The 23,596-nt window shown below is 31.1% G+C and overlaps 2 protein-coding genes and 1 pseudogene across 2 annotated transcripts; 1 reads left to right on the forward strand and 2 right to left on the reverse strand.

The window, feature by feature from the left end:
- Nucleotides 1-19: 19 nt before the first annotated feature.
- Nucleotides 20-1,655, reverse strand: LOC106445908 (probable aquaporin SIP2-1). The gene is made up of 3 exons (XM_013887556.3): nucleotides 1,155-1,655; nucleotides 398-658; nucleotides 20-319 (listed from the first exon to the last, which is right to left on the reverse strand). The coding sequence occupies exons 1-3, from the start codon at nucleotides 1,440-1,442 to the stop codon at nucleotides 152-154; spliced, it is 717 nt and encodes a 238-aa protein (XP_013743010.1). The 5' UTR covers nucleotides 1,443-1,655; the 3' UTR covers nucleotides 20-151.
- A 265-nt stretch (nucleotides 1,656-1,920) lies between these two features.
- On the forward strand, nucleotides 1,921-7,417 carry LOC106449475 (annotated as a pseudogene).
- Nucleotides 7,418-14,976: 7,559 nt separating this feature from the next.
- Nucleotides 14,977-15,831, reverse strand: LOC106449478 (transcription factor ORG3). The gene is made up of 2 exons (XM_013891235.3): nucleotides 15,535-15,831; nucleotides 14,977-15,429 (listed from the first exon to the last, which is right to left on the reverse strand). Exons 1-2 carry the CDS (start codon nucleotides 15,829-15,831, stop codon nucleotides 14,977-14,979), a joined length of 750 nt encoding a protein of 249 aa, XP_013746689.2.
- Nucleotides 15,832-23,596: the final 7,765 nt, after the last annotated feature.

Genomic DNA, 23,596 nt, shown 5'->3' on the forward strand with positions numbered 1-23,596 from the left:
AATCACATTGCACATTGGATTATCCCAAATTCACATTTTATTGAACTGGTTGATACAACTGAGTTTGCTACATAAAAAACACACAATACTCCCTGGATACAACAATCTAAACCCTTCGTGTGTGTTTGTAGAGGAGAGCTGACCTCATTACTCATTCAGATTTAGCTTTAGGTTTCTCTTGTTGTTCTTCGGTCAGAGGCTTGAACACAACATTGAAGAACCAAACAGCGAGCAAGGTAGCCTTGACAGGTCCAAGCCAATACACAAGTAAATGCTCTTGTGTTATATGTTCACCGCGTGCATAAGCCCATCCCATCACCTGCAAAGGTTTCAACACAAGACACTTAAAACATCGGTTCAAATCACAAAGAGTCTTTTTGTAATGGGAGATACATACAGCTGCTGGGTTCATGCATCCACCGGTTAAATCAGCTCCAAGAACATGGAGAGTCAACTTAGCAATACTACCAATCCAAGTCTTCATGAAGAAACTTCCTGGGATCTTTCTTGTAAGTCCCAATGAGAGCATTACTATGAAAAAGGTTAGTATCCCTTCCGTTAAAGCGCCGTGATGTATTGCTACGTTTAGTTTTGGTCCTTTTCCTATCTCAGGGAAAACGTGAATGATATGTTTAACCGCAAGGATTGATCCTAACACCTGCAATAACAAAACAATCTTATCAGCTTTATTACAAAACACAATGTCAAAACATAAAGCAAAAAAAATCTCCAAGATGAAGTCTTTTATTAAGCATATTAGATCATAAATGATCTGACATTCTGAGAAGAACCCGGTAACTACTTTGACATTCTTACAGCAACACAGAAGCTCTACTCCCAACAAGTTATCAACTTTATTACACAACACAATGTGAAGACATGCACAGCAAAACAAGATCTCCAAGATGAAGTCTTTATGGAAGAACCCAATAGCTACTTTGACATTCTAACAGCAACAACAAGTTATCAACCTTATTACACAACACAAAGTGAAAACATGCAGCAAAAGATCTCCAAGATAGAGTCTTTATGAAACATTAGAACAAAGATCAACACACAAGCCCCACTTTCATCGAGGAGGATCGTTGTCACTGAGTTAAAAACAGAGACTTTATAATTCCACATCTAGAAAAAAAAAAGTCAACGAAGCAAACCTCAACGGGGATGCGAACCACGACGGAGAAGATGAAGCTGCTGAAGCCACCGGAGACACCAGAAGCCAAAGCGGTCAAAGGGTTGTAAAGTCCACCTTTGGTGAGTTTCTGAAGGAAAGCGAAGACGAACATGGAGATGACGGAGAAGAGATAACGGACGATATCTCCGGTTGTATCTTTCCGGCTGAACCCGAGTACTCCGTGGACTAAGACGTTGACTAGAACTCCTGCCCATATCCACATGAACGACAGAACAAGATCAGAAACCACTAAACTGATTCGACCCATTTTCGACGGAACTCAATTTCTCAGGAAAGGAAGCTTTTTTATGATTGGGTCTTATGAATCTAGCATATGATTGACGCTATAGACATTTTTTTTTGTGTATTGGGTGAATGTGGTGGTGACTGGTGACGTGAGTCAGCTTCCGACAATAAAGGTTTTTGTTTTGTTTATAAAAAGATTTTTTGGTATCGGAAAGACGATGACGATGTTTGGTCAATGGCCAATAGACATGAAGTTGAGAGGATAGAGAGAGATAAGTGGCTACGGTTTTACAACTTGGTAACCTGTTAGAGAAAATAATAGTACAGCGTTGGCTGTTTTACCTTTTTCTTGAATTTTCAAATCGAAATTGGGTTAAGGACTTTAGCATATAAGCCGAGCAATATGATTAGCCCATGGATTTTAACAATGGAAATTATCCAAGGCAAAACTGTAGCGTCCGAAGATAAGATGATCCAAAAAGACTGATTGGCTTAGACCGTCAGACTGAACGGGTTGAACAATGATAAAAAGAGCCGGCCAAAGTTGAATGAACTGACTGTAATGGAAGGAGAAATGGATCGATATCCATTAGGATCAGATTGGATGAACCCACGGTCTGAACAAAGTTAGAATCTTATCTGTTTTTGAGCCATTCTAAGCAGGGGCGGATCCAACAAATTATAAAACATGAGGTACATAATGAAAGAAAGACAAAATGTAAGGATATATAAATATTTTACATGGGGCACATAATGTAATAACCATATAAATAAGGGCATTTATCTAAATTTTGAACAAAAATCTTTCTTTTTAAAAAATGTAGAGTGAGGCACGTGCCACACCCTCACCTTACCCGTGTACGCCCCTGATTCTAAACTTGGTCAGTCGATTTTACCGCTTATATTATGGCTAAGTGTTGTTGGATTTCGGAGTGTTCGGACGTCGATTCAGACAATGCGAAATTTTTAGACAGCAATGATCGGATCCAGATTAGTGTTGTTGGATTAAGTAAACCAACTTATTTACTGGAACCTCAGTTTATCTATCTAAATCTTATTTATTATGTTTGCTTGATTTGTCTGAAATGAACTAAAGCACAAAAATAACTCTAATTCTAGAAAACTTGGAAAATTGCCAAAGTATGATCGAAGAATTTGGTTCTAACTCGTTTTGATGGTACGAAAAAATGGGTCGGGTCCCTTCACAAGCAACGGCTACAAAATGCTAAAAATCGAGGCTAGTCAAAACATGCGAGGCAAAGATGACAGGACAACCTTTTATCATGTGCTGATGTGCAACGCTACAACTAAATCTCTAGCATTACAGATTTTGTTATTCTCTGCAATTCTACACCGAACTTAATAATCTCGAACTCCTCCGTCCATTTCTAAGCTCACGACTCCATCACTGAAACGATCACACGGTAAACTAAACTACAAGTCTTTTGGTTATCGGTTCGATTCAGTTTTTTAGATTTCGGTTATTACTCTCTAGTACCCATATAGGAACTGAGGACAAATCGCTTCGGATCAGTACGTTTAATCTTCGGTTGAATTGATATGAATGTTTGTTTTAAGAGGCAAATGCCAAAAAGTGAAAAAATTGTATCTAATCCGGTTGGATCTTGGTTACTTTTGTATCCAAATTATCTATATTAACCGAAAAACTTAGATAAATTGCAAAAAAAAATCCAAAGTACTAAAAATGATTTACAAGGATTTTTCAATTTTTTTTGAAAATATTGTTTAATTGAAAATAAAAATAATGAGATTCTTATATTTCAATTTTTGCATATATTTGGTTTAAACATTTTTTTTTGAATTTTCAGAAATTATAATATTTTGGTTATATTTTAAATCTAAAAATAACTAATATTTTTAATATGTATTACGTTTTGAGTAACCAATAGGTGGTATCCAATATATTTTAAACGTGTTATCCAATTCGGTTCGAGATTGGATAATCTCGGGTTTGGTAATGGTAAGATTTTTTTTTTCTTTTTTGGTCATGGGTAAATTGCATTGCATTGCATTGGCGTGTTAGATAAATTACTACTACTACTACTGTAGTTTAATTTTCAATTTAAATTTTAAGAAAATATATTTTGTTTCTTTAAAAAAAAATTGTTTCTGAGAGAAAAACTCGGAAATGCTAAGAAAAGAAAGAAATGAGTTTGTTCAAAAAAAAAAAAAAAGAAAGAAATGAGTATTGTTTGTTTTTCTAATCTGAAGGCTTTCAGTAGTTTGAGGAGATGAACGAACGGTTTCTTCTTTGGATGGCATAATTAGTTAAAAGAGGAATTGATAAGAAAATATGAAATGTCGGAAATAAGTTCTGTTATGAATTTTATGATCTCTTTTGGCCGCTAAGTAGTTTCATCTCTCTTTCTCTCTCTCTCTAGTTCTTTGTTAGGTTTGGATGATCGTTCAGAAAACCATTCACTCCAAACATGTTGCGATCTCAAAGAAAAAATAAACTCTCTATCAATATGATTCAATGACAATGGCTATAGAAATTCACAAGCCTCAAGAAAAATTATATGTTTTCTTAGGGTTTCATGTGTATGTGTACATCTAATATGATTTGTTGTTTAGACAAGAAAAAGTATATGTTTTATTAGGGTTTCTTAATTAGGTTTGTTCTATGAAGAAAAATAAAATGAGCAAGGAACAAGGCTGTGTTCTAAAAGCTTGGGAGGTGACGGTGAGAAAGACCACCCAACAAGCCAAGAAACGAGCAAACAACATTTTTGGAACCGTATCTGTAGCTCCACAAACAGATGATGAAGCTACTGCGACCGAGGAGAATGATGATGAGACCAGCAATAACAGAAGCAGCATAGGAGAACTCTACAATGCAGAGAGAGTACTTCCTAATGGAGACTACTACACAGGTCAATGGTACGATAGTTTCCCCCACGGACACGGTAAGTATCTATGGACGGATGGTTGTATGTACATTGGTGAATGGTACAACGGGAAGACTATGGGGAAAGGGAAGTTTGGTTGGCCTTCTGGTGCAACGTATGAAGGTGAGTTCAAAAGTGGATACATGGATGGGATTGGCACGTACACAGGTCCTAGTGGAGATACTTATAGAGGTCAATGGGTGATGAACCTGAAACATGGACATGGGATCAAGAGTTACGCAAACGGAGATGTCTATGATGGTGAATGGAGGAGAGGTTTGCAAGAAGCTCAAGGGAAGTATCGTTGGAGAGATGAGAGTTATTACATTGGGGAGTGGAAAAACGGTATGATCTGTGGCAAAGGTACTTTTATTTGGACAGATGGTTGTAGATACGATGGGTTTTGGGATGATGGTTTCCCTAGTGGAAACGGGACGTTCAAGTGGGACGATGGGAGCTTCTACGTTGGTCATTGGTCTCAAGATCCTGAAGAAATGAATGGTACTTATTATCCATCGGGGAACGAAGAGAATCTTGAATGGGATCCTAAAGATGTGTTTAACAATCTGAGTGAGTACAAGATTTGTAGTGGAGAGAGAGTTCCTGTGTTGCCTTCACAGAAGAAGCTCTCTGTGTGGAACTCTTCCAAGCGTATAGAGAAGCCGAGGAGGATCTCTGTTGATGGGAGGGTGAGTGTTGGTTTAGATAGAGCGTTTGAGAAGATGAATATGTGGGGAAGTGAAAGTGGTGAAGGCGCTGCTGATATTGATTCCACCACAAGGAGAGACTTGGATGCTGAGATAATGAGACTTGAGGCTGAAGGATTCATTCAGAGCTTGAAACCTAGCCCTGTGCCTATGAGATTGCCAAGGGCAGGGAAGAAGCAAGGGGAGACAATATCGAAAGGACACCGGAACTACGAACTTATGCTCAATCTACAGCTTGGAATCAGGTAACTATCTTACTCATGACCTCTTTAACATATACAAATGGAACGGTCGTTCAAAAAGAAAAAAAATGGAACGGTCGAGTCCAATCTTTTTTACATTTTGAGAAAGAGATGTAGAAATTAGAGTCTGAAATTTAAACAATATATAAATTTAGGGCATATAATTTCAAAATGAAAGTTAAACATATATAATTGGGTTATTAACTTTTAAAATTATATTATCACTTCTTTAAATATATAGTTGATATTTTTGAACGAAACTTAGAAATAATTTGAAACGACACTGATCTCACTTTACCTCCTCACCGTTTATGACAACTGAAGCTTTGTTGATGTTTAATAATTTAGTGGTTTTTGATTAAGCAGACATGCTATTGGGAAACAGGCTCCGGTTGTGTCTCTTGATCTTAAGCATTCAGCTTTTGATCCAAAGGAGAAAGTATGGACAAGATTCCCACCAGAAGGAACCAAATACACACCTCCTCATCAGTCTACTGAATTCAAATGGAAAGACTATTGCGGTATTGCCCATTAGTATTTAGGTGAGAAACCATAACACTAGCCACTACTTTACTTCCCATTGGTCCTTATTCTTACACGTTATCTATCTCCAGGAGTTTGAGGAAACTATTCAAGGTAGACCCGGCTGATTACATGTTATCAATCTGCGGCGATGATGCTCTTAGGGAGCTATCATCGCCTGGTAAAAGTGGAAGCTTCTTTTACCTAACAAATGATGATCGTTACATGATAAAGACAATGAAGAAGTCTGAAACTAAAGTAAGTAAAGTTACCAGGTATGAAGAGTGTGTGGCTGCTACACATACTAACTTCTTTATGGGACTAACATGATGCAGGTGCTTCTAAGAATGCTTGCAGCGTATTACAACCATGTTCGAGCATTTGAGAACACTTTGGTGATTAGATTCTACGGTCTCCACTGTGTGAAGTTGACTGGGACAATCCAAAAGAAGGTAAGAAATGATAACAATGCTCACTTTTTTGTCTTCTTAGTCAAGCAATGGTAACTAAAATATAAGCTATATATTATAGGTTCGGTTCGTTATTATGGGAAACCTATTCTGTTCTGAGTACTCTGTCCACCGACGCTTTGATCTTAAAGGATCTTCTCTTGGCCGTACAACTGATAAACCTGAATCAGAAATCAACTCAAACACAATCTTGAAAGATCTTGATCTGAACTTCATTTTCAGACTACAGAAAGCTTGGTATCAAGAGTTCATCAGGTTAGAGAACCCTCAATCAATCTCCTTCCATTGATTTTTTTCACCACTATATTGTTATGTACAGTGTTCTAAAAGCCAGTCTATGCAGTAACTCGGTCATAAGGAAATAATTTTTCTATAACTATTTTTTTTTAAATCGGTTTAAGGAACGCCTAAGAGCTAATTCCCTATGAAGCGCATAATTACCGCCTAGAGATGTTTTTTTAATATTGGTTTTTGACCATTGTGTTTCTTTTTAGACAAGTCGATAAAGACTGCGAGTTTCTAGAACAAGAGAGAATCATGGACTACAGTCTTCTTGTTGGGATTCATTTCAGAGAAGCATCAGTGGCTGGAGAGTTGATACCTTCTGGAGCATGCACGCCTATTGGTTCGCACTCCATAAAACCCTAGCTAATATCATTTCTCTTCTTTAGAATGGATTAACTAAATATGTTTCTTTGAAAACTGAAGGTGAGTTTGAAGATGAATCAGCTCCTCGTCTCTCCAGAGCAGACGTGGATCAGCTTCTATCTGATACTACAAGGTAAAACACAAACTCATAATTAGAAATATGTCTTTTTCTCAGGTTTTGGAGTTGAAGAAATGGATTCATTGTTGTAGGTGGGCTAGTATCAGACTTGGAGGCAACATGCCGGCTCGAGCAGAGAGGACAATGAGAAGGAACAACTGTGAGTTCCAGCTAGTTGGGGAACCAACAGGAGAGTACTACGAAGTTGTCATGATCTTTGGAATCATAGATATTCTACAAGATTACGACATCAGCAAGAAACTGGAACACGCTTATAAGAGTATCCAGTATGATCCTACTTCAATCTCAGCCGTTGATCCGAGGCTGTACTCGAGACGTTTCCGTGATTTCATATTCAAGGTCTTCACTGAAGACGACTGAAACAAAGTCTCCTCTGTTTCTGGCCTTCTTAGATTTTCTTGTAACCCAAGAAATAAAGGTTTAGGTTTATATACTCACACTCACGTTTCTGCAGAATGGCTCTAGTGCCATGCAGGCACTACTTTAAAAAAATATAAATTGTTCTGATTTAATAATAAACGTATGTAACAACAGTTGACATCTATAGCAGTGAATGATTATTTTCTCTCTCTCTCTCTTCTATTGTTTTGTTCGGCTTCCGTTATTTCACGAGTAGTGACTTTTGGAGTTTTCTTTTCAAGAGAAAGATCAACCGAGTAGTCATGACTCTTTACACCTTTAAGTTTAGCTTTACGCAAGTTTGCTCGGCTCTTCTTACCAATTATGTACCATGTATCATTCATGGCTTGGAAAGAAAGAAGAATGAACCAAAAGGCAGGTACGCTCACACAAAATGTGTAATATCTTGGTTTGTAATATAAAGTAAAAGATTACAATATTGATTTGGCTATCATATTACTAACTGCATTTATCTTTTCAGCTATACATCCACAAACAACTTTAGAGTTAATTGTGTTTGAGTTGAAGTAGTGAACGATAGATGACTTATTAAAAATTAATTTGTGATATTTTGTGAGTAAGACCAAAGCACCGAAAAATATTGCATGTGGTGATATTAGATTTAGTAAACAAGATTTCTCAAACCTCCAAAAATTAATGTATCGTCCATCGCACAAGATAGGATCCATGAGCCGAGTGAACGGGGAGGGAGAGCTAGGCTCATTAGCCGTGGACGATTGGAGCGCTACAAGTGATATTAGAGCCAAAATCAGACGAATGTATGGTCATGTGTGGATTCACACTACATGGTGTGTTCCTGAGATACAACGAGGATGTTTAACTCTATGAAAAGGGGTAAATTGTAATATATTAGATTGTGATATAGAGTGAAAAGTTAAAAAAAATTGATATGGATACCTATGTCACTAAAGTGAAATTACTTTTTCTGTCATAGATCCATAAACACTCAAGAGTTAAGTGTATTTGAACTAGAGTAGTAGCAAGATAGGTGTCTTATCGAGACAAAAGTACGAAAAAAAAATTCATATGGTGATAGCGGGACCAGTAAACAAAATTTTCGAACCTTCGAAAAAAATTCATACCGCTCGTCGTACAAATAGGTTCCACAGACCGAGTGAACATAAATGAGAGACCCGTTAACCTAGGCGGTCTGACTGTTTCTGGTATAAAATAAAAATTATTAAAGCTAATGTTATATTATATATTCGATATGTTAATCATAAAACCAAATATATGAACCAAAGAACTAAATATTACTCTTTGTATCATTTTAAGTGATTTTTAGAGGGGTGTATTTTGCAATTGGATAAAAAAAATACAAACTTTTATACAATTTATCTTGGTTAAATAAAAATATCATTAAATTAAATTAATTCAACCAATAAGAAAAAAATCAGTATTTTGCAATTGGTCACAAAGCTTAAATGGTTTTAATTCTATATAGAATAATGAAAACATCAATTATTTTGAAACAAAATTTATTTTTCTAAATACCAGTTAAAGTGATACAAAAGGAGTATAAGCAGAAGAATTGGATGTATTGTTATGGATGCTAAATAATTAAATACCATGAATCTCTGAAAACTTGACGGTGCTTTCTACGATGACTGTCGTATAACTTGACATTAGTCGTAATCATCAATCATTATATGTTAATCAAGCATGTATTAGTTATTTATTTTCACTCGCTCAAATAACTTTTGTAACCGTGGCTGTATGTATGAGAGAAGTTCCTAAAATGTTGGAACTAAAAGAGAAATTAGGAAATATTTATATTATTAATGGGTAGTTACATACAGATAAATGGCAGTTTATATATTTAAAAGTATTTATATTATTAGTTGGACATAATCTTTATCAATTGGTCATGATCCTGTTTTAGTAGTATTGATATATAAAAAAACATTTATGAATCAAAGGCTTTGATTGAACGTCACAAATGGCGATATATATTTGGTGGAAAACATATTTCCTCTCACTTCAGCTAATATTCAACCAATCAGGTCAAAACTTTTCAGTTACTTTTCAGCTGGTTACTATTTAAATAGAGTAAAAGTGATTATTTTTTCCCTCTTGGTTTTGGTGGAGAAAATGTGTTACATTATTTACTCTATTTATTGTTACTTTCAGTTCTATTTTATTTATTACTCTCATTTATTCTTATCAGTAACAATCACGAGCAGCAGACCTACCTCCTGCAGTAAAAGGTTTTGCCAGACAAAATATATCTATATATACTATATTAAAAGAAGGATATAACCTCCTCTTAGAGTGTCCACGTAAGCACAAAAAATCGTCCAATCAGAGAATCTGAAGTTGCCACGTCATCTTATTTATTTTTTCGTAAAAAATAAAAAAACAATGCAAAAAAAATGATCGAACTCGGGTTAGTATGACATAAATATAGGACATATACCACTAAGCCATTGAAACTTTTTTGGACATATATACAAGAATCACTAAATATGTAATCACAAACTTTTATGTACATTTACAATAATATGGATTGAACTTTCAAGACTCTGATACTTTGTTTTGTAAAAAAAATAAGTAAGTGAATAAGCTAATATATATATATATATTATATTAAAAAGAGGATATAACCTTCTCTTAGAGTGTCCACGTAAGCACAAAAAATCGTCCAATCAGAGAATCTGAAGTTGCCACGTCATCTTATTTATTTTTTCGTAAAAAATAAAAAAACAATGCAAAAAAAAAATGATCGAACCCGGGTTAGTATGACATAAATATAAGACAGATACCACTAAGCCATTGAAACTTTTTTGGACACATATACAAGAATCACTAAATATGTAATCACAAACTCTTATGTACATTTACAATAATATGGATTCAACTTTCAAGACTCTGATACTTTGTTTTGTAAAAAAAAATAAGTAAGTGAATAAGCTAATATATTCTTTGAAAGTGTTAGAACATTGACAAATATGAAAAACATAGATTTTTGTTTTCGTGACAAAGTTAAGAATTTTGTAAAAGTAAGTTTAACATATAAATTTTCGTAACAAATATGAAAAAGCATAGATTTTTGTACAATTTTGACAAAACAGCTCAAAACATAGTTCTCTAATGTTTTAATAAAATATTATCTAAGGGTGCAATAATTAAATATATCAATTCAATAAATTTTATAATTTATAGACAGACCAATAACACAACAAATTTTGAAACATTTGTTTAACCTATCGATTTCTTTTCATGAGAATCCAACTAAACAAAATAAAAAAACAATTAGATTTATTTAGTTACCATTTTATTCAATTTTGATTAATTTCAAATTGTAATAATGTATCTTTTTGAAGTTACAAAAAAAATAATGTTTTTTCTTTATTACACTAGCATTATATATAGATTCCATATACACAAATAAATATAATATAACAACATAAGCTTGCTTTTCCCGATTCATATGAAAACTTTTTAAGTTATCCACCAAAGCAAATTAATTAAATCAATCAAATTGTTAGAATACAACAAAATTAATATATAATTTTATTTTAAATTAAATTATTTAAAAAGTGTATTTTCATTAAAAAATAATAATAAATAAGTAAAACTGATTTGATGGTAATTTTTATGACATATATATATATTATGTGAAAGAAATATAAGCTTAATATGAAAAAAATCTTAAATACAAAAAACTCTAAAATTAACAAAAAAAACTAATAAAAATTAAATTATGATATCAATTGAAAGCTTTTTAGACAATATTAATAAAATATTTTAGCGATAATTAGACAAATTTGATTTTTTTTGCCAGCCAAAAGTTTATTATTAATTAACATCAGTTATTTCAAGATGTTTAAGAAATGATGGACTTAAATGAAATATGAACTATAAATAGTAGTACTTTGTAAAGCTGACTTAGATAACACATATGCACATCATTTCCAGTACTTTTTGATGCCTAAATTCAATTTATTCAGAGCAGTTTTTCCACAAAGAGATCGTATGAGATATTGTTTTGATATTCAGATTTGTTTCTTGACTTTTAAGAAGATTGATAACTGTAAAAATGTCTCCTTCGAATATTATATGTCTATAACCGAATCCCCAACATGAGACAACTTTGTTTAAAAAGTAAATAATTTCATTTTTCTTATATTATATAATAAATATATATTATTTACTGATAATAAAATATAGTTATTCATCTATCACAAATATCTATTCAAATATGTGAATCAAGTACAACAATCAAACAACATAATGATTTCCACAAAGAAAATTTAAAAAATATATTTATGTTATGTATTCTTATTTTATATTCTTTAAATAATATAATACAATATTATACATTATTTTTTTAGAATTGAGAAATACATATATATCAGTTAGACAAATTAAGCGATAATTAGATAAATTTGATTTTTTTTTGCCAGCCAAAAGTTTATTATTAATTAGCATCAGTTATTTCAAGATGTTTAAGAAAGGAAGGACAAAAAAATAGGATAGGCATAAAGATATATGAACTATGAATAGTACTTTGTAAAGCTGATTTAGATAACACATATGCACATCTATTTCCAGTCATTTTTATGCCTAAATTCAATTTCTTCAGAGTAGTTATTCCATAAAGAGATCGTATCAGATATTGTTTTGATATTCAAATTTGTTTCTTGACTGTTAAGAAGATTGATAACTGTAAAAATCTATCATTTGAATGTGATATGTCTATAACCGAGTCCCCAAGATGAAACAAGTTTGTTTTAAAAGTAAATAATTTTATTTTTCTTATATTATATAATAAATATATATTATTTACTGATAAAAAAAATATAGTTATTCATCTATCACAAATAATTATGCAAATATGTGAATCACGTACAACAATCAAACAACATAATGATTTCCACAAAGAAAATTTAAAAAATATATTTATGTTATGTAGTCTTATTTTATATTCTTTAAATAATGTAATACAATATTATACATTATTTTTTTAGAATTGATTAATACATATAATATCTTATCTGCGCGTAGCGCGGTTAAAAAATCTAGTTAATATTAATATTTGTAAGCGGTATTATTTTATCGAAGCGTAGAAAAAAAACCCTTAATTATTGATGTGAAAAAACAATTTATTGATGTAATATTTTTTGACATAGTAGACAGTCAATAGCAAACGTTTTGGAAGCTCGCGGAAGTCAGGTGGAAGATATTTTGGGCGTCGTTTTCGCCCCAAACGTTTTGGACTTTGTAAGCCTATACATAAGCATCATCATGATGTAAGCCTATACGTAAGCATTTCGAATTTCTTTATCTTAAATAAATCCAGCTTTGTTATTTAATACTACAAATCCATTACAGTATTTATTAATTAGGTCAATTTACTGATTGAGCTGACGCTAGAAGACATGTACGCAGGGCGGATCTAGAAAAAAACTTAAAAATATGAAAAGGTTAAAAATCAGGCTAAGAAGAGCATAGGAAGGGTTTGAACCAACTAGGCTACAGAATCTTAGATATTCACCATGTATTTTAATTTACTTTTATATTTTACCGGGGGCAACTGCCACCATGCTGTAAAGGGTAGATCCGGCCTGCATGTACGGAGAGATGAAAACAAATAGTTGATCTTTTCACGACATCAGGAACGGTCATAGACCAAGTCTATTGAAACATTGATCTTAAACTCTCAAAACAATTTTAAGAAAATTTACGTAAACAAAAACCTCCAAATTTTTTTTTAAGCCAGCAAAATATTGTTTTCAAAAAAAAAAAAATCTTCAAAATATCACCTATAACCCCTTAAATCTTATGGCTGGCCCTGCACGACAGTCACGGTCACTAGCATTGTGATTAAGCTTCAAATGAGTGAACACTTGTGCTACCTTTAATTTACTGCAAATGATAAGTTAAAAAAAACAATAATAACGTGAATAAACACCATATTTATATGATTGATCGATTGGGGAAGTCCTGAAACCCGAAAAGAGATTTGCAAGAATCAGTTTTAATACGATGTGAAATAGAGAAGCGAAAAGAAACAAAAGCCTCGAATATTTGTGTGGAACATCGCATCAAACAACTATGAGATTTAAGAAGGCCGAGACTGAGGGCATCTTCCTACTCTATTTTTTTCTCTAAAATGAAGTAAAAATAAATATGAAATAAGGAATACTCCAACTCAATTTCATATTTCACTCCATAATGAAATTAATCTATTTTTTTTTGTTCATCACTCTATTATGAAGTAGGAAATGGAGTAGAGTTTGAGCAATTTTACTTCATTTTCACTTCTATTCCATTTTGGAGGAAAAAATAGATTTTTACATTGGAGATGCTCTGAACCCAGCATGTGAATTTGTTTCAAGGAAAAAACAATAATTATGTTTATATATATCTTCTCTAATAATTTATTAATAATATATTTGTTGCAAGTAAAACTGATTACGGTTAAAATCAATAATTAATGTTTATATTTTGCAAATTAATTAAGGAAGTAAATAAAATATTAATTATAATTTTATCTTTCTTTATTTATTTCAATATTTTATCACGAACAATTTTTTGAACATTTTAAAAAGTCAAATGTAACAACCAATGATCAATTAATCATTAAATGTGATCTCGAATTCTACAAATAAACAAAAGTATTTTTTATTATTGTTTAGTAAAGATCCACGTTTTTAATTTTGATAAAAAATAATTAATAAAGATACATCTTTCGGTAAGTAAATTAATTATTTTTTTGCCAGCAAGAAACAAATTTTATTTAATCATTTTAAAATTTGAAACTTTTGACCAAAATTTTTTGACAACACAAAAATAAAATATCAAAGTGGTGGCGACATCGCTTGTTTTACAAAAAAAAAAAAAAATTCCTTAAACATCAAATAAACTAAGAACAGATGAACTGGCATATCTCCAAAATCAATGGATAGCCAATCAAATGATTTCTCATTAATCATGTATGCCCTTAAGTCTTTGAATGGCAGGATCATCTATTAATTAATAAGCACCAAATTCACCGACCCTTCCAAACACATTATTTTGTCTTTTCTTATTTTATTTTTTGTCAACGTCTTTCTTATTTAATATACCAAAACTCAACTGATATTAAGTATATAACATTTATTTTGTTAATATATATACGAACAAAGAGTAGAAGGCAACATTAATTAAGGTCCTGGTCCCAGAAAAGTTATGATCATTGCTATTCTTAAATCGGAGTCTAGACAAAAAGTCAGTTTTATTGCTGTAATAAGAACGCAGTAGTAATTCTATTAGTAATCGACCGTTAGAATCGACCCAAAAAACAGAAAAAACTCTCGGTAGAAACAACTCTCGACCATATGAGTGTCTTTTACATAATTTGTCTGTTGAAAAAAGTTGTAAGAACAGTTATTCTCTTTTTTTGAAGCAGTTTAACATTAATTCAAAAAAAAAATTATCGACCATACGCATAGGTCAAGATGATTGTCTATAGAAAAGGAAAACATAGCTAAAAGAAACAAAAACAAATTAAATTATCATCTGAACGAGTAGTTTCCACGTTCCTCATACAAGTACAATATCCTTTGGCTTAGCTCTTCGCAAATTAGCTTGTAACTATCAGTCTTGCTCACTTGAAGATGCAAAGTGTAGAAGAGTCTTTCACCTCGAGAACTCGAAGAAGAAACATTCACAACAACAAAACCCTCTTCTTCTAATCCACTCAACACATTATATATCGAGAACTTATGAATCTTGGATGATGAGATTTGGACCATCACTTCGTTGTCTCCATGCTTAGTCGCAAAAACGGTGGAGACATAACTAGCAACCGCTTGTGGTTGCGTCTTAACGTAACGTTCTGTGTCTCTTTGACCCGATACTCGCCCCAAGAGGTTTTCCTTCTTCAGTCTTAGCTTCTTCACTTGCTCTTGGAGCTCCGGTATGTACTTCACGGTCCGCAAAACCGTCTGAGGAATACTTAACTTCTTCTGTAAGACAGTAGGAAAAAAAGAAAAGGTTAATAAAATTTTCAACTTCTCATTTGGGTTTTGATATGAAACACATTCAGATGACATATCAGATCATCTACTTACCAGTTGATCAGAGGCTGGAAGACATGAGCGAAGAGTTGAGAACAAAGAGTTGATCTTCTTCCGACGGTTACGCTCATTAGCATTGTGACAAAGCTTCTTGATCATGACCGAATTGTTGTCTATTCCATTTACCTCCGACGAAAGAGAAACCCCTAAGCTGGTCTCATGATGAGCCACTCCATACGTATTTGGTACCGGAAAATCAAGAAACGACCTGCCGTTGGTGGAGTAGCTCTCGTGCTCTCCCGTCAGCTCCCACCCAACCTTTGGAAATAATGCAGGGCCCAATTCACACATTTTAGCTTGATTAAAGACTAAGTTTCTTAGATTATGTTTTCTCTTGAAGCTGTTTTGGTTGTGATTGTCCAGCGACATATATGTATATATATATAGACGTGAGTGAGTGCGGATAGTAGGTTTAGCCGATTAAACAAACAAATAAATCTCTGTTGTCAAACGAAAGTTTATGTGTTTTTGAATTGTTGTACGACCTATAGTACTTAGAAAGAAAAATCATATTGTGAGCATATACCACGAACATATACCAAAAAAGCCCATATCATTCGTTAAGGTGGTAGATGGGGAAGATGGTATATGGCGCAGATACTTATGGGGGTTCACTGGATTAGAGATCTGAAATGATTCTACTTTTCCAAATTTTCTTTTATTGTATTTAACATTTATAATAATTATGTGAAAACTATGGCAACTAAATTAGCAATCTATATAAAAAATTAAAATACCAACTTATTGGAAATTAAATATTTTAATCAATAAAATATATCAAATGGATTTAAAGATATTTGGAAATTAATTTATATTAAATAAGTAATAGAAATACTCTTATACTCTTTTTATTAACCGAGGGTGTCTGGCGAACCGAGACCCAACCAACTAGGTTTATCCATTGGTGACATGGAAGCCCGATTGCTTTACATGGGAGTTAGAGATCCAAGTCACCTAGCCGCACGAGGAGCTAGCAATTTCGAACTAGAAAAAAATCGATCATTGTAGTGGACTAACATGGTGACTCCTCCTCATCCAGTGGAAACCACAAGCCCACCACGATGTGGTTATAAATAATATTTTAATAATGCATTTGCAGTTTGTAAAACTAATTCTAACTTTTATTTTCAATAATTTAATAAAATTAAAACCTTTAAATTAAAAAATATTGGAAATCAAAATATTTTTAAAAATTCAATATCATCTTTATTTCTATAGAAAAAAAAGTTTTACTAAATACTAACTAATAATTTGTAAAAATTGAAATCAAATACTAAACTTTCATAAAATTTTCAAATCTACTCAAATTTTAAATCTACATTTTATATGAAAACAGATATAAACCAAGTAAAAACTAATCATCTCTTTCATGAGAAATTGTCATTATTAATAACTCAAAATATTCTAAAATTTAAAGAAAAAGTCCTATCAAATAGTCAATTAGATTTTTATTTTTAAATTCCACTAAAATCACACATATGTTTTCAAATCCGTATCTCACCAAATCTATTCAATAAACCCTCCTAATATAAGTTTCCTGAATCATACTTGACAATTTCCTAAACAAATATTTTATTATTAACAGTAAAAGAGTTCATCAACTATATGCATGGAGATCAATTATCTTATAATGTTCAGCAATTATGTGGACATCCATAAATGATTTAAAACCCAATTAATATGCATGACATGAAATCAAAACTACCTAACGAATCAACCTGTAACTATTGGTATTTGTTTCTTACAAATCAGGAAAAAGACAATACTTAGGTCATCTCCAACAAGACACCAAAACACTAAATTTGCTTTAATTTCATCTTCAACAAGACATCAAAATAAACACCATCTCACTAAATTTGGTGTAATGTGAATAGTGTTACACCAAAATATTGGTGTAACACTATTCATCACAACAAAATTCTAAAATACATATTTTAATATGTCTCATTTAATAATATAGTTCAATTACTACAAAATTTGTAATTAAATAAATATATAGTGTATTATTTGTATTTTAAATTTATTTTCACATAATTAAAAAAATTAAATTTGTACTTATATTTATTTACAAAATAAATTATTAAATGCCTATTATCATTCATCACTTACAAATAATAAAAATATAAACAATAATATAGATGTGATAAAATAATTATTTATCAATCACAAATAATAAAATATTAAAAATTTAAATTAAAAATATCAAATAATAATATATAATATTACTTTTGGTGTAAAATTTGGTGTCATTGCTGGAAATAATAAAAAACGATTTGACACCCAAACACCAAATTTGGTGTAATTTTAACACCAAATTTGGTGTCATCCTACTATATAAAAGAGACTAAATTCAAGGCTTTTGGGACTATCCACCTCAGCCAAAATATTCTCATCCAAAAAGAATTAGAAATAGATGTCATTTAGAAGATAATTAACTAACATACGACTTTTGATATTTCTAGAAATTTATTAATAGAATCATATATCTATATTGAATTATGTTCTATTTTTAATCGTTAGATTTCAAGGGTAAATAAATTATTAATTTATAATATATATAGTTTATAACTTTATATTGTAGTTATAAATAAAGAGAAAATAACCAGAGAGGGTGAAGAAGCTCATGTAAAATTATGTAATTAAAATGGTAAAATTGTGAGTATGATGAGGTGAATCTAAGAAAATTTGTTCTACTATATAAAAGTGACTAAATTCAAGGCTTTGGGGACTATCCACCTCAGCCAAAATATTATAATCCAAAAAGAATTAGAAATAAATGTCATTTAGCAGATAATTAACTAACATACGACTTTTGATATTTCTAGAAATTTCAAATTTGTAACTGCTAATTTATTAATAGAATCATATATCTATATTGAATTATGTTCTATTTTTAATATCGTTAGACTTCAAGGGTAAATAAATTATTAATTTATAATATATATAGTTTATAACTTTATATTGTAGTTATAAGTAAAGAGAAAATAACCGGGGAGGGTGAAGAAGCTCATGTAAAATTATATAATTAAATGGTAAAATGGTGAGTATGATGAGGTGAATCTAAGAAAATTTGTTGTACAAATTATGGTGCTTTCTTCGTCCACTATAATGATTTAAAATAAAATATATATTCACATAAATAAGTCAATATTTGTTGTTTTTTTTTTGTAAGATGTTAAGATTATCATTTTCTGAAAGGTTACACTGTTGTTTTTAAACAACTTATTACAACAAGGAAACAAAAACAACCAACAACAACTCAAGGTAAAAAAAGCCTAAGGAAGTCTTATACAAGAAAGATAAAAAGAAGTAGAGAATAGGAGAAAGAAGAACTTGCCGGGTAAGAGAAGAGACGGTCACGCATCATACGGTCGAGAGAGGCAAGGATGACTGATGAAGGTGATGAGACAGCTGTGAACACACGAGCATTACGCTCTTTCCACAGCATGTAGATGGCTGACTGAAAGTAGAGCTTGATGACTAGAGTAGCATGCGCATCTGCGTTGACGCGAGGTTGATTGATCCAAGCTGCAACAGAGTGTAGATCAGCCGGAAGAGAAATCCAAACTTCAGCAGCAAAAGACTCCCATATCAAGCGAGAGAAAGAGCACTCAAAGAAGAGATAATGGTGAGTTTATATTTCCAGATTACAAAGGACGCACGTTCCTGAGACATTTAACCCCCAACGCCTCAAGCGATCCTTGGTTGGCAGTCTTCTCCGCAAAGCCAGCCATGATATAAACGCATTACGTGGAATATGTTCCTTGAACCAAATAGTCTTGTGCCAATATTTGTTGTTGATAGTGTTTATATTCTTTTCTGACATTAGTATCCATATTTTTTAGTAAACTGATCCAAAGAGATTAGTTTGTGGAGCTAACCAAACGATTAGAAAAAGTAATAGGTTGAATGATAGATGGCGTGCGTGCTTTTTCACATGGAAATCTGCACATATATTAAAATTGTAAGATTTGAATCATAGAGAAAATATAGTGTATATGACTGAAGTTGGGCCATTACGAAACTAAAGATGGCTAAAATTCTTCTTTGTCAAAATGCATAGATATGAATCTTATATGAATAGAGTTCTCCATTGCTTATAGCAGTGTAATAAACTCCGTGTGTAAAGGAGAAAAAATGTTATATAAGTGAAAACAAAAATTATGATTTTTTTTCTTGTGCATATAGGTTGTTCGCAATTTGAAGAAGAAAGAACATATTGTGTGAAAATCTTTGGCTCGGTCAAATTTTATCCAATTGTTTATAAAACTGTTGTTATCTGATTCATGTAATTTTTCAGTGTTGATTTAAAAGCCCAAAAAACCCATCTATACTGACTTTTTGATATTTTTTCTGTGATTTGAATTTAAAAAGAGATAAAACTTTCAATAAGTGTTGTAAACTCAGAACAAGTAATTAGCATTAGAAAGCATTTACATGTTTCAAACTAATAATATATACATATATAATGTTTAAAATTATGCATATAAAATCTGTGTAAAATGTGCCTGAATATGTTTCTCATCTTTAATGTGTTAATCGTACTATATATAACATTATTTTAAAATTTCAAAAAGTTATGTCACATACAAAAAAAACCATCAATAAAAAATATAATTCTCTATCTACAACAAGAAAAATAAAAAATTATTAAACATATAAATTTAAATTAAGAAAAACTAACATTGGAAAAAACAAGAAGTTAATGTAAAAGAAAAAAACCGACAAATAATATTATAAATAAAATAAATTAATCAGACACAATCCGCGCGAAGCGCGGAAAAAATCTCTAGTTGTTATAACAATTGATGTTTTCAGTTTTTCACATATATCAAAAAATATCATTATCTATTATTTTTATCAGCATATTTGATCAAATACTTACCATGAAATGATTATTTATCATTTAAATTTCTAGTTATTAATATTAACTTATGAAAAAATATACAAAGTAACATCAAGTCATGACATATTAAGCTATTATATTTTTTAAAATTGATATATTTGGTCAATATTTTAGTGGGCTTTCTGATTATCTACGGAGTAGCGTCTGGTTCAGGTAGCATTTTAGCAAAAAGATTCCCAAAAATGTTGTGAAGAGGGATGAAATAATCTGAGGAAACAAACCCTGAAGTTATATTACCTAACTCATTTGAAAGCTCAAATTCATGCATATTTTAGGAATCACCAACTGAACAAAAAGGTGTCCTGGGCATTTTCATACACTGATAACTTTAGAATAGTCTCTAAGATGTTTCTTCCTTAAATATACTAAGAATAGATAAAGAAGTGTTAGTAACAAGGGAAAATTACATGTTTATCACTTTCATGATACCACTTTTCATTTTTACCACCACTAATGAGACATTTTCAAAAATACATTCTTCATTAAGTGGCAAAAGATTTTTATGCCCTTGTTATTTATATATATAATAAATCATTATTTAAATAAAAAAAAATAAAAAAAATTATTTTTTATTTTTTCGAATTATACTTTTTCAAATTCGAAATTTTTTATAAAAAAATTTTAAAAAACTTTTTTTCAAATTTTTTTTATTTTTTTTGAAAAACGAAAATTATGTTTGAAACTATTTATAAAAAAATTTATATATTTTTTAAGTATTTATTTATATATTTATTAGAATCCTAAATTTCACATTCCAAAACTCCTACCCCACCCCTCAACTCTAAACCCTAAGTCTAGATTAGTTAATCGTAAGGGTATAATTGTCTTTTACCCTTCATTAAAAATGAAGGTAAAAATGGTTAGTGTAAACATGAAAAGTGGTACTATGAATGTGCTATTTGTGGCAATTTCCCTAGTAACAATGATCACACCACTCGAACAATAGAAACATTTTGAATCAGGTAACTAATGCCGTTAACTTTAGAATAGTCTCTAAGATGTTTCTTCCTTAAATATACTAAGAATAGATAAAGAAGTGTTAGTAACAATGGTCACACCACTGGAACAATAGAAACATTTTGAATCAGGTAAATGCCGTTAGGTTTTTAATGGAGAACACCATTTGGGGGGAGGACCAAGTTCAATTATGAAGTAAGATGGGATCAAGGAGGCTAGAGTCTTAAGCGAGGATCATAAGCTTAATGCCTTTCCTAACTTAATTTTATTCCTAAACTTAATATTTTATCATTAATAGTAAAAAAGTTTCCCCAACTATATGCATGGAGATCACATATGTTATAATGTTCAGCAGTTATATGGACAGCCATGCATGTTTTATGAACCAGTTAATAATTTTAACATGAAAACATAACTATTGACCAAATAAATACTCCTTCCGTTTTTTAATATAAGTCGTTTTACAGGTATGCACGTAGATTAAGAAAACCATTAATTTCTTATATTTTTTAAACAAAAACATCATTAATTATTTACCTAACCACAATTCAACCAATAGAAAAATAGAAGATATATTACCATTAGTCATACAACATTAATTATTAATAAATTTTACATAGAAAACCGAAAACGACTTATAATCTGAAACAAATTTTTTTGTCTAAAACGACCTATATTAAAAAACGGAGGGAGTATGTAAATATCGGGATTTGTTTCCTATAAATCAGGAAGACAAGACTTATTCTACTTGACTGAATCAACCAATTTAACATATAATTTAGTACTAATAAATACTTTATTCTTTGTCAAAAACATGAAAACAAAAAAACCCGTAAGTTTGTCAATTATTAGGATATATATATATATATCAACAAATCATGACACACTATCTTAGAAAAAGACAAATATTTCATAAATTTACGGATTGTTTGGGAGAACCTGCGGGCGTCTTCTACGTCCCATATTATTCCATGTGTTTAACTTGTCAGCAACTGGTCAGCAGATACGTAAGCATTGCAAGTTGTAAGAATAAACTAATATATATAATATGATAATGTGGTGTGTGTGGTATACTTAAACTGACTACATTTATTTCATGGCAATAGACTTGTTTGTTTTTGATCGATATATTTTAAAATAGTGGGCTTACATTTTGATTGATAAATGTAATAATAATTTTTTAATAGAGAAATTGACCACAAAGTTGACTTTTTTTTTTTGGTTAAAAAAGTTGACTTATTATAATTGTGGTTTTATTTGTTTATATATACATCAATCTGCATGCTATTCGTATTGATCGGTTTCGTTGGTCGACTTGTTAATTATACGTGTTACCTTGTTTTAGTAAAGGTACCTTTTGTTTTAGCTTTCAAACGAACCGTTGGTTTATATTTTAATTCAATCAATTTAATAGTATATGATCTACTTATATTAAACAGTTATATTTTGGTTAGTTGATTGTTTTACAAAATTGACTTGACTTATTACTACAGTTTAACTTATTTTTCCTGTTTGCAACTTATATTTTATTTTCGTTTATTTGTGTATTTATGTTAGATTTATATCATTTTTATAACTTTTAAGAAGGTTAATTTGTTTGAATTGTCAAGGTTAATTTGTTTGAATTGTCAACTTGTTTTAATGTAATCAAATTAACTTGAATTTTGACCCTTTTTTTAAAAAAAAAAGTCTATTGATTTACAATTTTGCTGGTGTTTTTCTTTTTTTTTTTGCAAGTCAATTTATTATAATTCATGACTTATCTCATCGATTTATATTTTGCTTTTATCAACATACTTTGTAAAACATTTTTCTTTTTGAACTTTGGCTTTTTGTAAAACATTTTTCATAAAAGGTTTATTGTTTAGTTATTGATATTAATGTACATGTAAAACAAAATATCATGTACATGTAACATGTGGACTTTCTGAATTTCGGACTGATGTGCGTGGCATATTACCCTAAAATAATCTGTAGAAACAAACCCTAAAGTCTTAATAAAAAGGAAAACCCTAAAGTCAAGTTACAGAAAAACCCTAAAGTTATGGCAGCTGGCTCATTTGATTGGCACATATCTTTTGAAATGCGTGATCTTTTATGAAAGCACCATCTGTACAAAAAAGAGAGTATGCTTTTCACCGTTCTTTTTTTTTGCTAAATTGTAAATATCATTTCAGAAATGAACTGTTGAGG

The sequence above is a fragment of the Brassica napus genome, chromosome A7 (genome assembly GCF_020379485.1).
Source record: "Brassica napus cultivar Da-Ae chromosome A7, Da-Ae, whole genome shotgun sequence".
Taxonomy (NCBI): domain Eukaryota; kingdom Viridiplantae; phylum Streptophyta; class Magnoliopsida; order Brassicales; family Brassicaceae; genus Brassica; species Brassica napus.

Bases quoted from the DNA above. Each gene is read 5' to 3' on its own strand.
- LOC106449478 (XM_013891235.3), bottom strand. From the start codon at position 15,831: ATGTGTGAATTGGGCCCTGCATTATTTCCAAAGGTTGGGTGGGAGCTG. The intron at 15,430-15,534 runs GTAAGTAGATGA...ACTGTCTTACAG, and splicing joins TTCCAGCCTCTGATCAACTG to AAGAAGTTAAGTATTCCTCA.
- LOC106445908 (XM_013887556.3), bottom strand. From the start codon at position 1,442: ATGGGTCGAATCAGTTTAGTGGTTTCTGATCTTGTTCTGTCGTTCATG. The intron at 659-1,154 runs GTTTGCTTCGTT...TTGTTATTGCAG, and splicing joins TGGTTCGCATCCCCGTTGAG to GTGTTAGGATCAATCCTTGC. The intron at 320-397 runs GTATGTATCTCC...AAACCTTTGCAG, and splicing joins GATGCATGAACCCAGCAGCT to GTGATGGGATGGGCTTATGC.